Source organism: Ascaphus truei, chromosome 3 (genome assembly GCF_040206685.1).
Source record: "Ascaphus truei isolate aAscTru1 chromosome 3, aAscTru1.hap1, whole genome shotgun sequence".
In the NCBI taxonomy this organism is placed as follows: domain Eukaryota; kingdom Metazoa; phylum Chordata; class Amphibia; order Anura; family Ascaphidae; genus Ascaphus; species Ascaphus truei.
Window position 1 is genome coordinate 378,934,867 of NC_134485.1, and position 25,235 is coordinate 378,960,101.

At 39.2% G+C, this 25,235-nt stretch overlaps 1 protein-coding gene across 2 annotated transcripts in view; it reads left to right on the forward strand.

Annotated features, from left to right (window-relative positions):
• The window catches only part of PSPC1 (paraspeckle component 1), a 60,589-nt gene that overhangs the window by 21,207 nt on the left and 14,147 nt on the right, over nucleotides 1-25,235 (forward strand). Inside the window, exons 5-6 of one of the 2 annotated variants that reach the window (XM_075592306.1) lie at nucleotides 10,270-10,354; nucleotides 18,201-18,300. In XM_075592306.1, the coding sequence (XP_075448421.1) occupies nucleotides 10,270-10,354; nucleotides 18,201-18,300 (185 nt within the window). Of the gene's footprint in view, nucleotides 1-808; nucleotides 1,722-10,269; nucleotides 10,355-18,200; nucleotides 18,301-25,235 lie in introns of those variants that run through there. The other variant, XM_075592305.1, reaches the window with a different exon arrangement.

The following is a 25,235-nucleotide window of genomic DNA, read 5'->3' on the forward strand; positions in this document are numbered from 1 at the left end:
ATAAACAAATATGAATATGAGAACATTTGTTATTAAAACAATGAAAACATAGCAAAAATTGAGTCGGCTACAAAATTATTATGCAAGCTTGTAACCTTTCCCTATATACGCTGGTTTCTTGGAAGGGTGTATTTGACCATGAGACCCTCTCCCTGAATGTGAGAAGTGGCTGTTATCTTCTCCAAGGTTTGTGGTTAGCTGAAGGCTTTTCACAAAAAATACTAAGTAAAAGGAAGAAAAAGAAAATGTTCCTTTTAAAACTCTTATTTCATTCCAACTTTTCATGCAGACAAATAAACAAAATGGATGACAAGATCAGGCACCTAAGATGGATGCTATACAAAAATGGCTGCTTAGGTCCTAGTGCTGTTTACGTCAGCACCCTTTCCCCCCCCTTAATGTCCTTTTTTCTCAACTTTGTCACTGGCCTACAGGGAGTCTGTTATTTTCTAAATATTCATAGAAAATATTTGTGACAAAAAAACACTTCAATGTGCATAAAGACCTGCCGAACTGCTTTTTACAATCCAAGACCAATGCACTATATGTGGCTATGACTTGACTAATTAACCTTGGACTCCTAAGACTAATGGCATCCTGTTATTTTAGAATTACATTCAGATGCTGTTCAGAACTAAGAATCGTGTCCTTCAAGATATATACATATGCAAATGTTGTCTTTAGAACTCGAGTCTGGTCAGCAAGCTTCTTCTTGGAACATCAAACTATAGGAGATTAGTGAGTGCAAGTCGGAAAAACGTAATAGGACTATATATACGTTTTTTTTTCTTTCTGTTTTTAAATTCAGGTTTTACTCCGGAGCCAGCAAAGAGTGTTTGGATATGCGGTCACTCTCTTGTACAAATGGCACATGAGAGAGCTATAACAAGGGAATACGGAGAGCATCTTGGTCTAGGTCCCCAAAGGGTTCAAATATCGTGGTTTTTTAGAAGAGACATGGTATGGGATCAACTGTTACCAACTTTAATGCAGCTAGCAAGGGAGATTGGAAAACCAGAGGTACTCTTAATACATTTAGGAGGGAATGATGTTGGTGGCATCAGAGGTATAGACCTAATTAACAAAATGAAAGCGGATCTGTCTTTTGTAAAGGATGTATTTAAAGAGACAATTGTAGTTTGGTCTGAAATTCTACCACGTACAGCATGGAATGATACAGAAAATTACAAAGCAATTGATAAACTAAGGAGGAAAATAAATAAATGCATTTCTGATTATATGGAAAGTGTTGGCAGCCTGTCCATTACATATGTTGAATGTGAAAAAACTTGCCCTGGGTTCTCTAGTTCTGATGGCGTTAATCTGTCAAAGAGAGCATTGGACTTGTTTAACGTCCAGTTGAAAACGTCAATTGAAAGTGCACTGAGTTATCTAACTGGTGTGAAGAAATCTGCCAACAAATGACATATTAGTGACTCACTTTGGACACGAAACAGCCTAAGTAGACATTGAATGGTTTAGCAGTTGTATTTTAAAATAGTTTTCATGGGTTTTCCATCAATGTCTGGAATACAGTAATATCCTCCTAAAAGTATTATAATGGTTACCATGTATGAGGGGCTGACCCTAGCAAACAACTAGGACAATGACCATGTAAAGAATGTGTTGACTTATTCCTGCAGAAGTTCAATATTTGCAATGTTTAATTATTCAGTGATTTATATTGGTTATATGCATTTGTATTAAAAGTTGGAAATGTTTGTTCTAATGTCAGATGGTTTGAATCTAATATAACCCGATAGATGGAGATTAGCAACTTTGGTTGTGTGCTTCTGTGTAATGAATGAGAACTGGGAAAAGCTTCTGCTTCATATTCACACTTGAGCTGTAGTAGTTTTTAATGTGACTGATTAAACGGGGGGTGATCTCATGCCAAGCCACGCTCAAACAGCATTAGAATCATCTCGCCTTTGAGGCAAAAGCTGCATTTGAGGCAGAAATCTGAAAGTTTGAGGCAACATTTGGCGAGTCATTGGTGTAGGAACTTCCTATTCAGGGATATGTGACACCTGCACAAGACCCCTGAAACCATTTTCTGCAATGCTGCCCAGGATATTCCTGGTGGCTGGTGAGTGCTTTGATTTCAGAGAGCAACAAAATTCTGTAAGACTAATTTTGTCTTTGGATATTGCATATCCATGTGCCTTGGCTTAGAAGAAAATGTTTGTAATCGAAAGTTGATGCACTCCAGATTGTAGAGCCGAATGCATCCCCACAGGGTGGTAATTGTCCACAGTATTGTTGATTAAAACCACACACAAAAAAGTGATACATTGGAAGGAAAAGCATGGACAAATTTTGTCTGTGTGTTTTCTACATGTTACACATAATCTGCATGCAAATAAGTACCAGCAATCATGCTGCTGGTGGACTTTTTTTTAATTTATTTTTACTTTTTTCCTTCAAACTTTTCAGAAAGGTTGTCATCTTTACACCCTAATTTGTGTGATGGCTTCATAGCATTTGTTTTAATGTATGATGTAGTCTTCACAGTCTGTTTTTAGCAGCGGCTATGTGGCATGGGTAATTTTATTAGTGGCTCTTCAAATGTTTTGTTGAGCTCAGTTTTCTGCTTTTATTAGAATAAGAATCTTTACACTGCAGAATAATTTCTTTGAGTAAGACCACCGAAAAGCTGTCCCTTCGGTAAACCTCATTAATTTGGAAATTGAAAATCTATCAGGTATATGACATTATGTTGTGCTATAAAAGTTAATGAATGAAAGTAAAAAAAATTAAATGCCAATCAATGCAGCGAATCTGTACATTCTCAATGTGGTCTGCAAGTGGATTCTCGTACTTAAATGATTACTACAAATGTTTCAATCAGAAATGGAACATTCCAAGGCGCCTAAAATGTGAACCTGTTCCCTATGCTACGGCGCAGCACCCAACCGCTCTTGTGGGAGTGAAGCTTGGATATTGTGTTTCATGGGTCAGTCCTGTAAGGCAGCTAGCTAGGTCTTTCTATTCTGTATATTCACAGCACGTGGCAATTCATGCAGAATTAGCTTCTCTTAGATTGAGGATAAGTGAGCCAATGATCTAATTTGGTCAATCTAATTCATTGTTTTAAGGCGCCAGGTTAACTTTGACCATGAGTCACTAGCAGCATTAACGGTAAGTCTGTTCATAGAATGTCAGCCGTTTGAATTCGGAGTGTATACGTGGGTGGTCTCACTTGGCACTACATAACGGGGCTGTCAACAGCCCACCACCGATAAATCATTTGGATGCTAGGTCCTTGCAACTAAGCAATGCAGTTAAACCAAAGAGCAGCACAGAGAATAAATCATGTGATATTCACTCAAACGATCTACTCTGACTTGCAATGTAACTGCCACTGATTCCATCTGGCTACATTTGACACCATTGTCTAAATCAATATTATTTTTCAACACTATTGGCACAATATTTAAGATTAGCTGTTTATATCTTGAATATTTTTTTATATTTCATTGTGCCTGATTTTGTTAATTTGAAATATATGGTGTCTCATCCAATGCATACTGAGACACACACCGCTGCCAGCAAAGGGGGTCTCGGGCTCTTAAATTCCGATTTTTGTATCTTTGGTCCACCCCTGGTTTGTTTCTTTAAAAACTAATTTAATATCCTAAAATTGGTATAACCCACTTGTGAATACTTTATAGTATTGGATTTTGAGATGTGTATTTTGGTACAAGATACTGTCTAGCACCTTTTGGTCACGGCCATTTCACTGCGAACAAATGACCGGTGCTTTACCGTGACTCACCCCGCCGCTAATGTAAGTGTCTAAACTCCCAGCCCATACCCTAAACCCCCTTGCCCAACTACTAAAACCCCTTAAATTAACCCTCTACTGTAACCAGTAAAACTTACCTTGGAAGCGGTCGGCGGCATAGGTTCAGCTGCGGCGGAGGGTCCGTCTGCGGCTGAACGTCGGCTCGCTTATGGTCGCGGCAAAACGGCCATGACCAAATGGTCCCATTCCGCAAGTTACTTGCCTTTAACAGAGTGTCAGCCATGGACTATATCACATGGCTCCTTGTCGGGTGCTACTTGTGGTATGTCAAATGTATCTATGTATATGCTTTCTGAATGTACAGCATCACTTCCTATGTATGGTAAGTGGACCCAGAGAAAGCACTTAGTTTTTACATATGAAATATACTTTAGTTCAAATTAAAACACTGAGAAGGTCTGTGTTGGCTTTACCTGGAATTGCCCAGAGCATCTCTATTTAACCTTTGTGACAGTGGGCTGAGTAAAGCAATTGTGGGATCTGTAGTAGACATACCGTACAAATGCTCCTGTGGGTTCTCCTTTCTGTACCCTTCAGGAGATTGATAACTTTACTTTTTATTTGCAACAGTGACTGTGCAGGGGGAGGGTGGCTTAGTGTATGCCCATTCGAGTATTTAACAGCAAGTGATTGATATGGTAGAATTCACCCTAAATCTTAGGTTACAATTTTTGCAAACCAGGGCTGGAAATAACCGGGGTTTTTTCTTTTTCTTTTTTTTTTGGTTCAAGGGGAGCCTATAATATTCTATCAGGCAAACTGCAAATCAGTTTGTTTTAGTTGCAAATGTTGCCAAGAGAGCATCAGTAACTAGTGACACTGCAGAGCTGCGGCCGCCCACATCCCTACATTGCAGATACTCCAGCCTCAGTCCCATAGAGTAGCAGAAGAGGTAGGACGAGTGCAGGTCACTAGTGTTGAGTCCTGCTATCATCCAGCAGCTATAGTTGCACAGAGGCATAAGTACAGAGACTATGGAAAGTAAGAGCCTCAGGCAAAAAGAGGCGAGACTGGCTTTGTGGAAAGGTAACAACATGGGTTAGGCAGCTCCGAGGCCAAACTAGAAGGAATGAGTGGCTTGGCGGCAGAAAGATATACGGGGTATCCTTTGATTTTTATAACAGGCGTTGGTGTATTTCCTCAGCCGTACAAGATCTTTTGTAACACTTTCCTGATTGATAATTTGTTGCAAATAATCCCAGCAGTTTGAGCTGCAAATTAACAATGTTACCAAAGAAAAAACAGCGCAAAACCTCATGGTGTAGTATTAAAAATATATATTGATAATGTGACAGCAGGTGAGTATCTCGCGTACATCAAATTAGATCATATTAAGCATGGCATGTAATGGACATGTTACCCCATCGGCACACCGGCATGGTACACAACGGTCAGACAAATCGAAGAGGCAGGTCTCTCACAGGGAGCCGTCTTTGGAACCTCAGCTGGTGTGCAGATTGTCAGGTAGGGAGTGGGTATTCACTTCAATCCTTAGCAGCTCTGATACTCGATCAATCCCAGTCAGGAAGACGCAGAGCCCAGTGTGTGATAAGAGCTCGATATGCATATGACCTGTATATGCTCTGCGTCTTCCTGACTTGGGATTGATCGAGTATCAGAGCTGCTAAGGATTGAAGTGAATACCCACTCCCTACCTGACGTTCTGCACACCAGCTGAGGTTCCAAAGACGGCTCCCTGTGAGAGAGACCTGCCTCTTCGATCTGTCTGACCGTTGTGTGCCGTGCCGATGTGGTAACATGTCCATTACATGCCATGCTTAATATGATCTATTTTGATGTACGTGAGATACTCATCTGCTGTCACATTATCAATATATATTTTTAATACTACACCATGAGGTTTTGCGCTGTTTTTTTCTTTTATTTTCATCTAGTGTTTGTGGTTTGTGGAGCCAGTCCATGAAATACAGCAGCAGCAACCTCACAGTTCACTACACTGAATTATCAGGTTTTATATGTAATGTTTGTAACACTGCACCTATATTGGTTTTAAGTTGTTTATTTTTTAGGTATTGCGCATTGAGCTGTTTTTATGTAATCACACAATTATTACCTTATCACTCTTGAGCGCTGTATTGTTCACCTTTTTGTTGTAACAATGTTACCATCGTAATCTAAGAATAAATTGTAGCTGCTGAGTTACACTGACTGATTTGAAACTGAAATGCAGCCATTTACTGAACCCTGGGAAGCAGTATTTTGCTGATCGATCACAGGAGAACTAATCGATCGACAGTTTAGGTAATTTGTTTTCGGTAAAGGAAATCAAATGCTGCATCTATTAAAACAAAAGATTTTTTCTCAAACTGTATTGCCTCTTTAAATCTCCATACAGTATTGGCAAAATAGGTGTGAGATCCCAAACAATTAATACAATCTCAGTGCATTTCTTTTTCACCCTCCTTTTCTCTCACTTATAACATCACAAATCACACAAACATACTTGTATAGCCATATACAAAAATAATTTGATTACTCTCATCCAATCATGTTGCTTAGTTAAATTCTAGATGATAAAATTGCAGATGTGGTGAATGATGCAAAAATATAGGTAGCTGGCGCATCAAAAATAGATGAATCCTTTTATGTATGTATCTGCCTGGACCTCTGCACTGCCTTACACTTTGATAAACAGCACACGTCCCGAAACGCGTTGGTTTGGTGCTACCTAGGGGCTATGTTTTGATCCTATTATGGAATAACATTTTCTATTTTATTTGTGAGCCGCCTCCTGCTTTTTTGGCAGTGCGCTGCCTTTTTCCTATTTTTTCGTAGTGAATGATTCGCCTAAAGAAAAGATTGCATATGAATGTCCTTACTGTAACCGCATGTTTTTTAAGGTGTACAGGGTTACTGTCCAAGTTAATTCGAGAGCTCTCACGTCACCGTTTCACTTCTGGAACCCTATTTCGCTAATTCAATAGTTATAAATGTAAGATGTTTTACCTCCACTGTTTTTTTTTTTTTTTTTTCCCCTTCTCCCCTGTCCCCCCGTCCCCAAACATGAGCAGCTGGAGAATGGGATAAAGGGAACTTATCAATAGCATGGATATGCTCATGAATGCGTTGCTTGAAACGACCATATTTTAAATCGGAAATTGCATACGTGGTTTGGAATATATAGTACTACATGTTTGGATTGATGGCTTACTTTAATTTGTATGTTAATGTTTTTGATACTTTGCTTCACAAATGTGCTTATTTTTCTGAACCCACATTTAAATAACCTACAGGTTTGGGTAGAATTTTTTTTTTTGTGTTATTTTTTTTTTTTTTTTTACACAGATGTCTATCTAGAAACTAACACTAATATCCCTGATATTTTTAATTCTGTGATACACATACTTGGAGATGTTTGGAATGATTTTCCCTTAATACAGGATCACCTTTTAATATGAACCAATTTTTTCGTATAACTGAGATACTTGACGATGTGTAGCCACATGATATTTATATAGGGGATATATGTTTTGTGTATAGGATTTGTGAGCTAACAGCCCTAGAAAGAGCCTTAAGCAGGAAACGCATTAGGACTGTATTCATTGGTTATTGGTGATCTTTCAGCTGGGGTTGGATGATAACAAAAAATTAAAACTCCAATGATAAGGATTTTGCGATAAATATTTAATTGGTCTAAAAATGTTCTCGTTAATTAAATGTATCATCAAAATAATAAATACATTTTCTTTAGATTTACTATAACAAAAGAACCATCATTTCCAAACCCTTTCCATGTCGGCGCTTTACATTTTCTCACCTACACTGCTCCCATCACCCTAAAATCCCCCTCATTCTTCCACCCCATATCCCATCACTCTCACCCGTAGATGCTCCCTCCATTTAAACACATCTAATTTGTAAGAGAGATGCTGGGTGCTCAAATAGTTGAAAGATATGAAGTAAATGATAATGTCCAATTTAAAACAGAGAATAACTCCTAGTAATGGAGTGGGTAACTTAAAGATAAGAGAACAGTCTCCTTCGTGTACATACCCCTCCTGAAGGTAGCAATCCGCATATGAATCCCTCATTGGAGATATAACCATGATTGTGAAAGACAAAAAACTTTCTTTGATTCTTAATTGAGTCCTTGAAAATGTGTAAATTGTATTCCTTACCCACTCCTGGAGTTCTGTGTCTTTATGGGGCGTGACCAGCCACATGTAGAAGGATCCAGGTGAGTGAAACAAAGATTCGGCAGCGCACAGCCAGGGAGCCAGGTTCCAGTGGCAAAAATATATATTTATTGGTTAATCAATCGGGACTCACCAATGGTGATTAACCAATAAATATATATATTTTTAACCTGGCTGTGCGCTGCTGAATCTTTCACTCACATTTAATTTATAAAATGTAAAAAATATATAACACATTTTTTGCTAATTCTTATATATTTTTAGCATGTTATAAATTAGACGTGTTTTTTTAAATTGGGTGAGGGATGAGGGGTGGATGAAGGATTGATGGTGAGAAAAGGTGGAGTGCAGATATGGTAAGTGTTTGGAAATCAAGAGATTAACACTTGTTACAGGCCGCTTCCTTCGTGTGAAAGGGTTAATAAGAGGTTGGAGGAGAAAGTGGTTAAGGAGAGGTGTGATATTTGGGGGGTGGCAGTTGAGTCCCAGGGGGAGGTGGAAAGAAAGGGTGAGGGGTTGAAGAGTCCTGGTGGAGATGGAGAGAGAAGTGGGTGGGAGATGTAGGAGTCCAGTGGTGAGTGAAAGTTTAATCAACTTAATGTGACCTAGATTTCTAGGGGGTTAAGGATCCCAGGGTAGGAAGATGTTAAGAGAAGGGTGAGCAAGTTGGGTCCGGGTGGGTGAGGAGTTAGAGTCCGAAGGAAAAAGGGTTTAAGAATCCCGAAGGTGAAAGGGTGGGTTAAGAATACCAGAGGGAGGTGGGTTAAGAATACCAAGGAGGAGGTAGGGGTTGAGAGCCAATATGGAGTTGACCTTTCATGCTGCACGCTGTCTCACACGGAGAAGAGACGCTCTTCCCTCTTTGCAATGAGAAACGCATCTGGGAGGGAGTGAACAGCACGAGTCTGGTCTGGCAGCTCCTTCAGAGACTTCACACGTGTATCTGTTTTTCAAAGCAGCCAATTCTGACCCCCAACTCTTGACATGTAATAACACGATTAATAAATCATTCCCATATCGGTGTACTGTCAGATTGTATTATAAGTGGTATTACTTTGTACCAGTATATTACCCAACCTTACTCCCACCTATTGTGCTCTTTAAAAAAAAAAAAAAAAAAAAAGACGGAAAAAAATAGTCCATATAATTTATTAAGACATTATTTATTTCATGCCGAGGGATTTGTATATGTAGAGCATTGTCTATGCTATGCCAGCAGTTTACCACATTTTAATGCTGATCACTTCATTTGCATTGAGATTCAATAAAATATCTGTTGAAAAAAAATGTGTATTAGAATTATCAAAAGATCAGTTCTGCCTCTTTTTTATTTTTTTTATTTTTTTTGAGACATACTATTGCCACGATTTCAGTTCTGTTAATCATATCTTCTGCATGCCCCACTAAGCTTTCACACAAAAAAATGTCTACTTACATTGGCAGCTTATCTAAATTTCTCTCCAGTGAATGTTGTGATCTCCCAATGTCGTCTTATCAAAGGACAAAACAGGGAAGAGAACATACTATGTTACTGGGTGGGAGCGGACATTAAGATAGAAATGGAAGTACCCTGTCTAAAGGGGCATTCTTGTTAACAGCTATAATTTCACCCAAAGGTAATTTGAAGGCAAATTCATTTTGATACAGCCTTTTCCCCAAAGGGGCAGTAGCTCAGGGCTCAACTGAAAATGAGAAGGATGAGGGTTCAATAAGGTTGGAAAAGCTGATACAAAGGTTGCTGAGGGGAGGAACAAAGGCAGTCTAGATGAATGAGGTTTGACATGGCTGCAAAATAAAGCACATCCAATTATTTTTTTTGTTTAAAGGGATGGTTCAAGCGTCCCACCATAACATTGGTTTTATAACACTTCTAATAATGTAAACTAAAAAAGGGGGTCTTTTCTATATTTTGTGGGTGTTGACCATCCTAGTACTCCATTCTCCATTCCGTCAGGAACATTGAAACCCTGAGACACCTATCCGCCTCTGGGGACCATGCAGCCAGTTTGAATGCAGTGTCCTAGTCGCTCTGCAAATTGAGTAGCTGCAAGCTCCCCGGTGGTGAAGGGAATGAGACGAGACCAGAACAAACCTTTTAGTACCGGGATGATACACAATTTCTGGTAATACTTCTTTTTTTTTCTCCCTCCCCCCTCCTTGGGAGTTTGTGCTTTACATTACAGAACTAATGAAAAATGTTTACTGCTGGTTGTAATGCTCGTTTAAAAAAAAAAAATAAACACGGCCAGATGAAAAATGTTCACATATAGCTTGTTCAAGGCATTGTGCTTAAAATTTCTGCAGATCTGATGCGACGTCAAGAAGAGCTGCGTAGACTGGAAGAATTGAGAAACAACGAACTTCAAAAACGCAAGCAATTTCAGATGAGGTAAAGTTGGATTTTTTTTTTTTTTTTGCAGGTGTTAAAATTAAAATCCAAACTGTAGACACTATTTGTTTTTGTTTTTTGTTGCTAACATTAGGTATAATTTTAGCAAGCAGTAGCACAAAAACATTCCTTCCCTGTTTACCCTGGCAGTGGGCACGTAGGGCCCCATCCTCCGCTTGGTAGGACAGGAAATTGAATTCTTGCAGGTAGGCCATAAAGACCCCTCCCACTACCTGCAGATTAGTCTCTTTCCTGTCCTACATCTTGTAGCGGGTTTTATTTTGTTAAAAAGGACTCACCTGACTGTAATTGGTGCAGTAAAGCCAGGGAATCTCAACCTCTCTTGTCCCTGAAGCTCCGATCGACGTGCCCTGGTAGGTATCAAGACGGAGGCCTGCACAACCTGGCAGTCGCACGGAAGCGTCTCGGATCGCTGGGGCAGAGAAGCAGGGCTGTTTGGGCAATGCAGGCTCCGTGTATACCGCACAGGTGTCCAAGAAGGCAGAGGTGTGGGGGAGACGAGCCGGCTGGGCGCCTCGGGCAGAGCATAGCGCGTGCACTGCATCCCTCTGGCGGGCACGAGGACCGAGAGCTCGGACTGGGCCGACGTCACTGTGCGTCAGAACAGTGTGTGAAAGGAGCCCTGAAGCAGCCGCAGCATGGAACGCTCGGCAGATAGAAGAAATCGTCTCCAAGAAGCTGGAAGGAGTGTGGAAGCCAGCATGGACACTACTGGAAGTAAAGGGTTGCTGTCACTAGGTGAGTCCTTAGATGAGTTATACAAAAGGATTTGAGAGTGGATTGTAGGAACTAAAGGAATAGATTTTAATTTAAATATTTTTTTTTTTTTACACCTTTAGTTGTAGTATGGTTATACAACCAGAGAAAGGAACTTCTAAGGGGGCAGTAGAGTCTCTGCATCAGAAGAAAAAAAGTTGCTAAAATTAAGTGGGGTGCAGCTTGTGAAAAGCCAGCCTTAGGCCGCGCTTAGTGCCGACGCGATGCTGACGTTGCTGGAAAAATCAAATTGAAGTGACTTCCAGCGATCGCGACCAAGCCGTCACATCGCGCCTACTTCACCTCAACCCCGTTATAACACGATCTGTTGCAACACGAATCCGCTTATAATGCGATGTAAGCGTGGCTCCCAATTTCCATATTTATGAATACTTTACAACACGATTATTGGTGTCTTAAATACTTTATTATACAATTGTACATGATTTCTAACGCGATCCGCTTATAGCGCGATGTGATTCTTTGGACCCCAAGTACAGTGTTAAAAGGGTGTTGAGCTCTATAAGCGCACTCGACGGCGTCAGTACATTTGTTTTGATGCAACGTCACTGTCTCTGGCACACTAAACACAGCAATAGAGGTCAAGAAGTTTTGTGCAGACTGTCTTAAAGCTGCAGCAGGAGAGTCAAATGACCAGATGAGTACTTGTCTAGCTTGGATGAAAGATTCAGTAAAATAGTGTGTGCAGTGCAGCAAGCAGGGAAGTCACCGCGAAAGGGAGCAAGGTCTCAGACCAGCATGGATAAAGTAAGTGATTGCTCATCAGACAAATCAGAGTTGTTACCATATGTCAGCTGGGGAGTGTGATTCATCAGAGCAAGAAATGCAAACTCAAGAATCAGAGTGTGATTTAGAAATGGTGGACCCTCTTATAAAGGCAATGAGGGAAACATTGGAGCTAGAGGATAAGCAAGAAATGGTTAAATCGGATAAATTATTCGGGACAAGGGAGAAGACCAGATGTTTTCCAATTCATAAAGTGATCAAGGAGATGATACAGATGGAATTGTCACAGCCGGATAGAAAACTAAATATGCCCAAAAAGTTTAATAGAATGTATCCATTTTCACAAGAAGAGGTAAAACACTGGGAAGTCAGTCCTAAAACGAATACAGCAATTTCCAGGGTGTCAAGTAAAATTATACCAGTTGAAGATGCAGCATCCCTCAAGGATGTAATGGATAAAAAAAATGGATGGCGTTTAAAAAAGGCATATGTAATTGCAGGTACAGCATGCAAACCAGCGATATCAGTGGCAAGAGCAATGCGGATATGGATTGCTAATATATATAATAAGCATTGGAAAAAGGAGTGAAGAGAACTTCTGTTCTGAAGGCGTTGTCAGAAATCAAGTGGGCAGCAGACTACATAGCGGTAGCGTCACTGGATGCAGTGAGACTGGCAGCCAAGTCAATGGCTTGTACAGCAAGAAGAGCACTATGGCTCAGAAACTGGATGGCAGACATGGCTTCCAAGAAAAGTTTATGTAACTAGCCCTTTGAAGGAGAATTCCTATTTGGGAATAAATTGGATGCGATTTATAAACAAAGCGTCAGGAGGTAAAACCACATTTTTACCACTAGTAGAAATAGAATATATGGTCCTACATTCCATCAGACGGAATAAACAGTTATAGGGAAGCATGAGCATATCGTCCTGGAAAACCGTTTTCAGGGCAACCGTCATGGAGAGTTGGACAGAATAAGCTTTTTCATGACTCCAGAGGGAGAGCGTCATTTGCCAGTGAAAGTCTCATGTTGGTCAGGGTGTCCTGCGACTTCCAGTTGGAGGAAGACTGAACCAATTCGAAGCGACATGGGCCCAATAAATAAGACAGGTGGGTACTACAGATCATTACTTTGGGGTTCCACCTGGAGTTCAGACATTCCAAGAAGGGATATTTTTTTAAGAACAAAATATACTCCGACAAGAAAAAAATAAAGCAAATGAGTTTGATTTTCAAGGATTTATTACAGGCCAATGTAATAACAATGGTTCCTCAAAGACAGAGGAGAAAAAGCATTTATTCCAAAATCTTCTTGATAGCAAAGGCATCATGAGGATGCAGAGCAGTAAATACCTAATTACAGGTAAGAAAATTCATAATTCATTAAACATCATTCGAGAAGTAAAACCAAAGGATTGGATGATATCAATAGATCTAAAAGATGCCTATTTACACATTCCTATAGCAAAAAGACATGAAAATTTCTCAGATTTATAGTAAATACACTACATATACGGCTATGCCGTTTAGACTGGCAACGTGTCCCAGAACATTCACAAAGCTGTTGGCCTCACTTTCTGCCCCACACCTCTGGAATGCTCTTCCCCTCAATACCCGACTAGCCCCCTCGCTATCCACCTTTAAGACCCACCTTAAGACACATCTGCTTAAAGAAGCATATGAGTAGCACTGGATAATCATGGACACATGACACAAAGCTTGGCCTCCTGCAGACGCACTTACTAGTATTCCCTCCTACTGTCTCTGTACGTTCTCCCTACCTACCAATTAGATTGTAAGCTCCTCGGAGCAGGGACTCCTTCCTTAATGTTACTTTTACAGTATGTCTGAAGCACTTATTCCCATGATGTGTTATTTATATTTGCTATTTATATGACATGTATTACTACTGTGAAGCGCTATGTACATTTTATGGCGCTATACAAATAAAGACATACATACATACATAGCAGAATTAAGCAAAAGGGGCGTGGAGATTTATCCATATCTAGACGAAAGCCTGATAAAGTCACAAAAAAGAGAAAAACTGCAACATGACAAACATTGTCGAGTCTTTTCTAGAACAGAATGGCTGGATCATAAATGTTGTCAAGAGCCAGCTAATACCGACAGTCACTAAAATTCCTGGCAGTAGAATTTCACACGGTGGAAGGAGCAGTGCGATTGCCATACTCAAGGACCCAAGATATAATTGAATTCAGACAAGAACGCTCAGAACAGCGAAAACATCAGTAGCAGACTGCGTGGGATTCCTGGGAAAGTTTACTTCAACGTTAAACGTAGTAAAATGGGCAGGTCTATACGAGACCATTGCAACAAAAAAATTTACAACAGTGGAACGGAGATCCCAAGGATGTAAGACAAAAAATATTCATATACCAACACACAAAGGGGCTCATGCAGAGAGGAACGTTAAAAAAGTTTAAAATGGCCACAGATTTGCCGTTAGTGAAGGTGTTATGCAGAGAACGTCGTTAACTCATTTCGGCAAAAAAACTGCAAATTGCCAACTTTTCCTGGCTATTTGAAACTCGCCATACTAATGCACATATTGGCGTGTTCCAGCGATTCGGAGCTTCTGGGATACCACGCTATATTAGCATGGCGAGTTTCAGGTTCTCGCCACGAGTTTGGCGAGTTTTACAGCTCCGAAAAATTTTCAGAGCACTTTTAAAAATCGCGCCATTTTCTCCCGAGTTTAAGGATTTCTGGCTAGTTTTTTCGCCAGAAGATGGCGCTATTTCCTTATCTATGCTCTCTGCATGAGCCCCAAAGAGAGACCTAAGATGGTGGGAAAAGACACAGAACCTATTAAAAGGACATACGTTGCACCAGAAACAATGGGTAACAATCACAACAGACGCGAGCAGTGCAGGTTGGGGAGCCCAATTGGGGGACTTACTGGTACATGGTTCTTGGGCAACCAAAGAAAAAGTGATCATCAAACCTGCTGGAACTCAAGGCAGGGCAGGAAGCATTCCAAAGCCAAGTAAAAGATGGAAATGTACAAATAGTCAGACAACAGAGCCGTGATAAAATATATAGCCAAACAAGGAGCCAAAGACTGAGTCTAACATCAGAGATTCTATGATGGGTAGAAGGCTATGTTATAGATATACAAGCCGTACATATTCCAGGTCCGGAAAATATTACAGCAGATTTTCGTAGTCTAAACCTGATTCACCCGGGAGAATGGTCGTTAGACAACCAAGTGTTCCACAGGTTGGTAGAACGCTGGGGAGAGCCAGAGTTAGAACTGATGGCTACTCACTGAAACAGAAACATGGCAATAGACACTCCATGGCATCTTCCAAATATCAAGGAACTGATGCAACAAGGACCAGTATTTCACCCAGACCTCAAACAATGGCGGCTTGGAAATTGAGTGGGAGACATTAAGAGAAAAAGGATGTTCAGATAGAACAATAAAAACTTTGTTGGAAGCAAAAAAAAATAATCTACTTCAGTGTACTGTCTAATTTGGTTATGATTCAGAGACTGGTGTGTGAAACAGACAAGTTTTTTTTTCCCTCAATACTGACACACTAGTAGAATTTCTACAGGAAGGGTTTGATAGAGGACTCTGCCTCAGTTCATTGAAAGTGCAAGTTTCAGATTGTCCGCACTATTAGAGAAGAATCTAGCGACGGAGAGACTTCTTATTCGTTTCTTACAAACGGTCAAGAGATTAAGACCACAAGTCAAGAGTAGAGTGCCGTCATGGGACCTGTCACTTGTACTGGATGTTCACTATGCATCCATTCGAACCTATCAAATACCCTTAAAGTTGCTATCGTGGAAGGTGACATTCCTGATAGCTATGACACCAGCAAGGAGAGTGGGAGAATTACAAGCTTTGTCTTGTAAAGAACAGTTTCTGGTCATCCACTAGGATTAAACAGTGTTGCGACCCGTATATCACTTGTTGCGGAAAGTAGTTTCTCAATTTCTTATGAACCAAGAAATTGTAATTCCTTAATTTTGCCCAAAACCAGGTAACAAGAAGGAAGAAAGATTGCATAACCTTGATGTATTAAGGCGCTTGAAAACCCATATTGAAAGGGTGCAGGACATAGTCAGATACACTGTTTATCATTCCTGATGGACCAAGGATGGGGCAAGCAGCATCCACAGCCACTATGTCCAATTGGATTGTATCAGGAAAGCATATGAAAACAAAGGACAAAATCCTCCTTTAAATGTTAAAAGCCTACACAAAAAGAGCCATAGCCACTTCATGGGCATTTAAGGCACAGGCATCACCAGGAAAAATCTAAAAAGCGACAATGTGGTCTTCAATTAACATGTTTATGAAGTATTGGATATTCAGGCTTCAGCTGACGCAAGCTTTGGCCGAAAAGTGGTAGTCTGTAGTAAAATAAAGTGGAAAATGTAATCAATAAAATGGTTGAAACTGATATTGGCATTTGGGTTTTGTTTAACCTCCCTAAATAATACTGCTGTGGTATGTCCCTACGGTGCCCACTGCCAGGGTTAACAGGAAAAGAGAAAATGTAAACAACTTGCCGTAATTTTCCTTCCTGGAACCATGACAGTGGGTACACAGTTACCCTCCTTCCCCCCTCCCCCCTATGTATTCCAAATATATATCAGTTGTATTTTTCAGCTGAGAGAATCCAAAGACTAATCTGCAGGTAGTGGGAGGGGCCTTTATGGCCTACCTGCAAGAATTCCATTTCCTGTCCTACTAAGCGGAGGATGGGCTTAACCCCTACGGTGCCCACTGCCCTGGTTCCAGGAAAAGAAAATTACAGTAAGTTGTTTCAATTTTCTCTTGCGTATTTTCTCTTGCGTATTGTTACAGGGCATAACAATTATGTTTTAGTCATATTTACTGATGGCTTTTGGAGAACCATGACCAGCTCACTCCTTTATGTACATAAATGAATGCCACTTTCTGCTTTTTAGTTGTACACTGACAAAAGGTTTTATGTATAAACTTTCATGTTATATTTGTGTGCACACTAAACAAATTGCATATAGGTTAACTTGTGGTTGCCTTACGGCTGTACATAGGTATTTTCCAACATATGGTAATTTTACATTTTTATTCAATGTCGAGGTTGGAGAAACTACTTAATTACTTAATGGACATTTCTATGTTCGACCTAAATATACCAGCCACTACAAATATGCTTAATATGAGTTTAAAATATATTTAACCTTGTTTGAAAGCCTGACTATTCAGTTTTTAACTTAAAATGGAGAAACTCATCAATGCCAAAAGATATATATATATATATATATATATATATATCTATCTATCTATCTGGTAAGAGAATGTGATAAACGCAACTTAAACTTCAACTTTCATATTTCGAAACCTTTCCGGAATAAACGAGGAAAAAATGTAGTCTAGTATATTTTAAAATGGTGTATTTAAAATTATATCAATACTATTAAATATAGCACTGTCCTTAATTTTATTTGGTCTTCTGCATAATTCCCACCTTTTTTAAAGGGTATTTTATACAGAACCGTGAATTCAACTATAGTTAAGCTTGAAAAATACATGAGGTTTGGTACCTGTTGTCCTAGAGGCTAAAAATCAAGTAGTGTGGTCCTATGTAGAAGAAATTAGCACACCACTTTATTGGTATGCCAGTCCAAGTATAGAAAAATGACTTGATCTGTGGAGTTTTTCAAAAGCGCGATTGTGTGGTTGTAATAGTAAATTCAAACTTTATTACAACAAAATATTTTATTTTACTAGAAGACAGATATTTTCTATGTGTTTTCCGTTAAAAACAGTGTGGAATAGCACTAAACCAGAAATTATATAATCACCAGCCTAGTTTCATATAGTCATTTTTTTTTAATTTCATTTTTTTTCATCATGAGGTCTAGTAATACAACTTAAAGGGTATTTCACCCGTAGAGCCCCGGTGAGGCTGCAGGGCCAGTGCCACTGCCCCTTTGGCACTGCAATCCTGATGACGGACTGGAAGGAGTGATCACCTTCCGTTCCCCCATCAGTTCAGATCGTGTCCACCCAAAATGTGATCTGCCCTAGTAAATTAGCAGGATTTTTGACCCCAATGATGTAGTAGCTGTGTCTTGGGGTGCCCAAAGGGCTCTTAAAGATTTCGTTTAAAAGATTATTCCAATTCATTGCAACATTTTCCTACTGAAGTTTATGAAACGTGTATCTACTTTCATCCTTTTGTAAAACTGAGGTCATAACTCTTGGCGTGGCCATTCTTTGGTCTGGTTGATTGTAGAATAGAGTTGGCACCTTCAAACTAGAAGTACACTGATTTTTAAACTAAAATATTTTAGACATGAAGAGGAGCACAGACGTCGTGAAGAAGAACTGATCCGTCAACGTGACCAGGAAGATTTAAGACGGCAAGAGGCATTCAAGCCCTACATGGACACCGTAAGTAAAATAATATTGTAGTGTTAAATTGTGGAAACGAATATAGCACATCATTATTGCTGAGAATATGGACTGTCCACTTGCACACATTATACGTACAAAATGCTATATTGAAGTGTAGTCTTTTTTTTAATTTGTTTTTATAAACTACGTTTTTACTTTCAATTATAATTCCTTCTCTTCCCCCCTCTCTGTTGCATATGGTTGTAACAATAGACTTTCATACATTTGGACATTGTACTGTATATTGCATTTGTTGTGAATAATCCTGAGTTGTACTTCCATTCGTTTATTTTCACTGGTAACTACCGGAGAGCAGTTATCAAATATCGTTTTGTTTTTTAAAGACTTGCAGGATTTTGAATTACGAGTCAATGGTTTGTCAGTGAAGCTAATTGTGTGCAACCATGCCAGTTTGGGATGCTTCTCTTCTTTCTCTCTCGCCGTCCCTCTTCCACCCCCACATACACCCCATTCAATAGTCTTTCAGTGGCCACAATTGTAGTTACTTCTCAAATATAGTGCTATTCAAGCAAGACTAACATGCAGGAAATACACGCTGGGTATTTAAAGTTTGAAGTACTTCCCTGGTAAGGGGTTTCCCCAGGAAACCAGAACATTGGCTTTATTTAGTATCTTAAACCCCCATTCTCCCCCCCCCCCCAAAAAAAACCAGCAATCTAGTCTGTTGCATCTAAAACAAAAAGATTGGTGTAGTCTCAAATGATCATGTACATTTTGTTTGCCCAATGAAATGTTACCAGTTATCACAATTGAATTAAATTGATATTTTTACCCATATATTACTTTAAGTGGGGAAATACAGCATCAGTGAATGGAAACAAATATTTTTTTATTAGACGTTGGATAGAAATCTTGAAGTGTAGTTCATCATGCTTGTATGCGAATTCTCATGCAAGAATCAGACTGATTAAAAGTGTGTGTGCCCAGGTTGATTATTCTGTTAATACCGTTTCAGTTCTTTTGGGTACCTTCTGTGTTTGAATTTGTGTAATCAATTTTAGTTTAATTAAATTAAAAAAGACGTTCAAACTTTTTTTCAAACAAATTTGTAACCTAGTACTAAATTGTTTATAAATTACATGTTATCCACACAACTTAAACTGGATCAGGTTACATGCATTCATTATTTGAAGTGCAACATCTGACCTGATATTCCTTTTAACATTAGTTTTGTCCAGTTGTAAGAAATTGTAATATTTCAAAATTGACTCTAACAAACATTCTTCCCCATAAATAACATTTAAACATACTGATACAGCATGGCTTGTATCATTGTTATAATCCGTTGACCATTTCGTGATCATAAACAGTAACAACTGTTTTTCAATCGTAAAGTTTTAATAACTGGGATCATTAACCGTTTATAACGTTTTAACAACTGTTTGTAAATTATTCCTAATAAGTTGGTCGTATTGTTTATCAAGAATATAATCTCCATTTGGGTTTGGCAAATGAGCACGTTTCATTGTTATTTAGCTCTGCCACTGTAAATGTCACATGAGATCATAGCATGTCTAATGTAGATTTTTTTTTTTTTTAGTTTTGGTATTATCCAAAATCTACACTTCAGTTTTAAAGATTTGTTCTAAACTTGCAGGAGGGAAAAATACTCCTCCATTGTGAAGGATATGATATGACCTCTATTTTAAAGACTCCTTTTCACAATCCTACTGATGACCAGATGACAGAATGTCAATTGTTCACAACGATTGTAGGTTGAGACACGGGTGATGTTTCAATCCCTTTGTATTGTGACCGGTTTTCTTTGTATCAAGTACATTTATTTCACACCTTTTCTTTTTGGACCTGACAGGCCAGTCATTTTTCATTGAGGTGGAAAAATAACACACTATTTTTCTTCCAGTTCAGTCTTGGCTGTAATGTTAACACTTTCAGAAACCATTGAAAATGTATATTTTTCTGATGTAATATATTGGGAGGGGGCAGGGAGAGTCTCATTGCTATTACTTAATTTTGGTGGTGGGCATGTTAAGAAAAACAAGTAATCTGTGCAATTACTATTTGTTGGGGAAACCTTTTCAGTTTGGGACATTGACCTTGTAAATACAGTTTTATAAGCAGTAACTAACTTTTTGCCGTTTATAAGACCTCATAGGAAAATTATGTTCTTTGGTGTAAGAAATATATATTTCTATTGAAAAGCTAACTGCATTAGTTTTAAATCGGCAATCCTACTGATGATTCATATCATTTTCTTGGTTACAATACTATAAAAAAATGTTACAAAAAAAGGTGCAACCAGGAGTGCTGCTTTAAGCACTTCTGAAGTTACAGTAATGCGAGAACCTCATGCTTGTCAGTAAGAGCTTAACATTTATGCACATGTGCATGTCTGCAACTTCTTTCTTACCACATAACCCCTGTGGTATATTTGATATGTTATTTCCCCCGCAAAACAATGAGGAGACAAAGTGTAAGTTGCATTAATGTAAAAATGTTCATTCTTCTTACGTAATCATGTTAAGCATTTCTCCCTCCCCCTGGCATATTTTTTCCGTTTGCTCACTTTTCATGTAATGTAGTTTACAGCTTTATTTGTGTTTATAAATGGTATTGCATAGAAGGTTCATTTTCTTCATGAATCACAGGTTTGCTTAAGGATGTATCTTAACAAAGGGTTGTGACTGTTTTATTGTGTCTTCTAACTGCAAGTTGTACTTTTTTTCTTTTCTAACAGGTCATCTCTCATGTTGCAAAGTAAAGACCAGCTTACTTAAGTTGACGACTAATATTTTTTTGACAAGGCCAAATGAGCAAGATTTAGATTCTTGGTCTGTTAGTCACCTAATGTGTTGCATACAAGCGATCTTGACTGTGTGGGTTCCTCCTGCATTATTCAAGCACGGTTTTAATATTTTCTCAGGGAGAAAAATATCTTTTTAAAGTGATGTGGGATTTATAATTTAATCTATTAGTAGAATTTCATACATACTGTTTATCAAGTGAACGTAAATGGAACCAACACCGTAGCAGCTTCTGTATACTTGAACCTTTGATATAGCTTTTTTGTTTTGTACCAGAAACATACAATTGCATAATTTTATCTGCCAGTCATCATGTTCTTTTATGCGTTAGTGATGCAGTCAGTTTAGCTCTTTCATATAATACATGTCCAATATTTTTGGTCCTAATGGGCAACATTTTAAAGTGTTTTGTAATCCATCCTGGATACTAGAATATAGCTATGAAAGAATTTAGACCATATTACTAGTGCATACATCTTGTACTTTATTAATTCAAATACATTTTCTTTTCTCAAGTATTTTTGCAATTAAACATGGCAGTTAATTTGCTATATACATTGTGGCCTTTCCAGCTTGTTGCAGGTATCTTCCAGCATATGAATACAGCAATCTGTAGAAGTGCATTTTTATAGACTTTGCAGGTTGGCTCAGTAGGGGTTTCTCTCCCCCTCCCAATTATTCCTAAAAGTCTGTTGGGCATTGTTCCAGCTGGCATCATTCTAGCAAATATCATTTATGGACTATAAATAACCCTTTGATTTAAATGGGTTATAATGTAAATGCATACATAATACACCACCCCAACGAGAGCCGTCATTCTTAAAATAATGAAAAAAATCAAGCTTTTGCATTTTCTTCTTTTGGGAAAGGTAAACCTGGTAATATTGTTGCTGTTTTGAACCTGCATTGTGCATTCTTTGATGAAAAAATTCAGACACTTGATAAAGGCTATACGATGTATGGCTTCATGATAAAACCTGTAGCACACTGATCCTCATCCTTTCACTCTTACAGGATGGCGTCAAAGTTGACATAATTCTTGTTTTTGTGATGTGCAAAAACATAATGTTATAAATATAAACATATGCACTCTGCATAGCAAAGTTTGTGCCGGCTTCAAATCTGTAAAGATACCATTTTATTTAAAAAAAAACGAAACGCAATATTGAAGGTCTTTTTTTTCTTTTTTTCCCTCCATGTTTGGTTTGAACGAGTTTTGTAATTATTTTCATTGTCTCTCTGTTGCCAATATTCATCTTAACCTGGGTATTTATACATGTTATATTCAGGTTTGTACTACAGTTTCTTAGGCACCAATGGACAGACTTCACAGTAAAACCTCTTCAAATGAAGAATCTGGAAGTTTCTCAAATATTGGAGGGGGGGAGGCAAACTTCCATGTTTGCCATCCTACTAATTCACATTCTAGTGACAGTGGCGAAAGTTTGTGAACCCCAATGATAATTACTGAAATTCCATAGTTTTTCAATGATCTTCTTGAATCAAAACCATGTCTCTTGAAACAAAATGTATGAATTAGACAAACTGAGAAAGGCTAGGTCCCTGCTGCAGCCGGCGGCGTGCGCCTCCCACCAGCTCCTTGCCTCCCTGGCTGTCACAAGTGTCTACTTGCTCCCTGGTTCACTGCGTACTGTGACACGTCAGCCAACAGGGGCTTCAACAGGATTGTGATGCACCATTGCGACACGTCACATGGTGCGCCAGGGTACCAATCAGAGGCCAGGTATGTGACATCATTTTCACACACAAGGAACTCCCCTTTCTTTACTGGGCACCCGTGTTAGCAGAATTGCTATTGAAAGAGACATACGTTCCAAGACGCAGTGCCACAAATGACACAAATACTTTCATGGGTGTGACATTTAGGACTATTAACACGTGCGTTGTATTAGTCTCGGTAACACTGGTATTTAGAGATTCATTTATCTTGTAATGTATTTAAACCGTGGATAGGATGAACTGGGGTCTGACCTGCTGTCGTGGCCACACCCCCCGTCATGGCCGTGCCCACCCGACCCGTTTCGGCAACCCCCCCGCGCCTAAAAATGATCCCTGCATATCGCGGTGAAGTGCCATGCACACGCCGCGAGGACACAAGGGGGGTGCGCTGGCACGTGCATTGGGGCCTTAGCCTAAGAGTCAGGGTACGTACAAAAGAAAGTGAAACCGTGGTTTTATCCGCTAAATTAAAAGGGATAATTCGAATCGGGTGTTTAAATAATTAGAAAATGAAATTTGATGGGTGCTCCTAAATGAAGTGAAGAATCTATTGCATGTGTGTCTAATCAAACAATCAAGTGTGTAATCTGACAGAAGTACAAAAACTAAGTGCAATACACATAAAGGCCAAGTGAATTATTTACGTGGTGAACATCCTGACTAAGTTGAACAAGCGAAACGCATTGTCTGTGATTGTGGCTGACTACATTATCCCTGTGAGACGCATTCCATCCCTCTTCCACTCCCATCACATGACGACCAGAAGTTGCGAACTGGATGTATTAGACAGAGCTGCTGGAGTAATGGCGGCGGCGAGAATGCGGTTTTCCACAACATGATTTTATTATATGCCTATTTTTAATACATACTGTGTGTTCTTTTTTAAGTGCTTTTACATATAAAATGTTTTTGTATGGTTCACACTGTTCTTTATCTCTTCGCATTGAGATCACATTTTTCACCATATGAGAAGCAAGACGTTTGATATTGTCAAACTTGTGTGTCACGACTTATTTTGGGATCCCATTAACCCCTTTGAATACTTGGCCACAGTTTTTGGAAATGCCTGTTTTATATTTGGAAGAATGTGAGTGACCACCTCTAGGTTTTTCATTGGTAGTCCACATCAAGCTGGGAACTTATGACACTATATTGTATTTGTTTTTTCATATATTTGGTGAAATCTGCGCTCCCCCCAAACACCCCCCCCCCTATAAAATAATTAGGTAGATCTTCAGGGATGAGTTTACAAGGCCCCACCCTATATAAAGATCAGAAACTTTACGTTTGGTCTTCACCATACAGGTGTGTAGAAACAAGTCATGCCACGATCAAAATAAATCTCTGAGGACCTCAGTAAAGCAGTTAGTGTGTGCTCAACAGTCTAGGAAGTGTTACAAAACCATTTATAAGGAATTGGTGCTCCTCCAGACAAATGGAAAAAGTTCAAGACCACAGTCACTCTACTAGGAGCAGTCGTCCTACCAACATTTATCCACGAACAAACCGGCAAATCATTCTGGAAGTCGCACAAAATCCCAGAGTAACATCCAAAGATCTGCAGGCCACTCTCGCCTTGACCAAGTATTCATGACTCAACTATTAGAAAAACTGAACAAGAATGGTGTTCATGGAAGGAAATACAGGAGGAAACCCACTACACTCTAAAAAGAACATTGTTGCCCATCTGAAGTTGGCAAAAGAGCACATAGATGATCCATAAGACTTCTGGAACAATGTTCTCTGGACAGACGAGTTAATGGTAGATATAGTTTGGCCTCAATGAGACGTTTAGCGAAAACCAAACACGGCATTCAAACCAAATAACCTCATCATAGCTGTCAAGCATGGGGATGCGAGTGTGATGGTTTGATGCTGCTTTGCTGCCTCAGGACCTGTACAGCTTGCTATTTACACAACCTTTAAGTCTGCATTGTATCAGAAGATTCTAGAGGAGAATGTTTATCCATCCGTCCATGAGCTGAAGTTGAACAAAGTGAGTCGCGCATCAAGACATTGTTCCAAATCATACAAGCAGATATACACGAGTCACTGCAGAAGAAATTCCGTGTTTTAGAATGGCCTTGTCAAAGTCCAGACCTAAACGCCATCGAAATGTGGCGGAATTTGAAGCGAGCTGTCCATGCATGGATGCCCTCAAATGTCAGAGTTGAAACAGTTCTGTAAGAAGGAATGAGACAAAATTCCTCAAAACAGATGTGAGCGACTGACCTGCAGTTACAGGAAATGCTTAGTTGAAGTCAAGGGTGTGCCTGAATCTAAAGGTTCACATACTTTTTCACACATGGATATTGAATGTTGAATCATTTGTGGATAAATAAACGTTGAAAAATGATCATGTTTTTGTGTTTTGTCTAATGACATTTTAGGGTTGAAATATGTGAA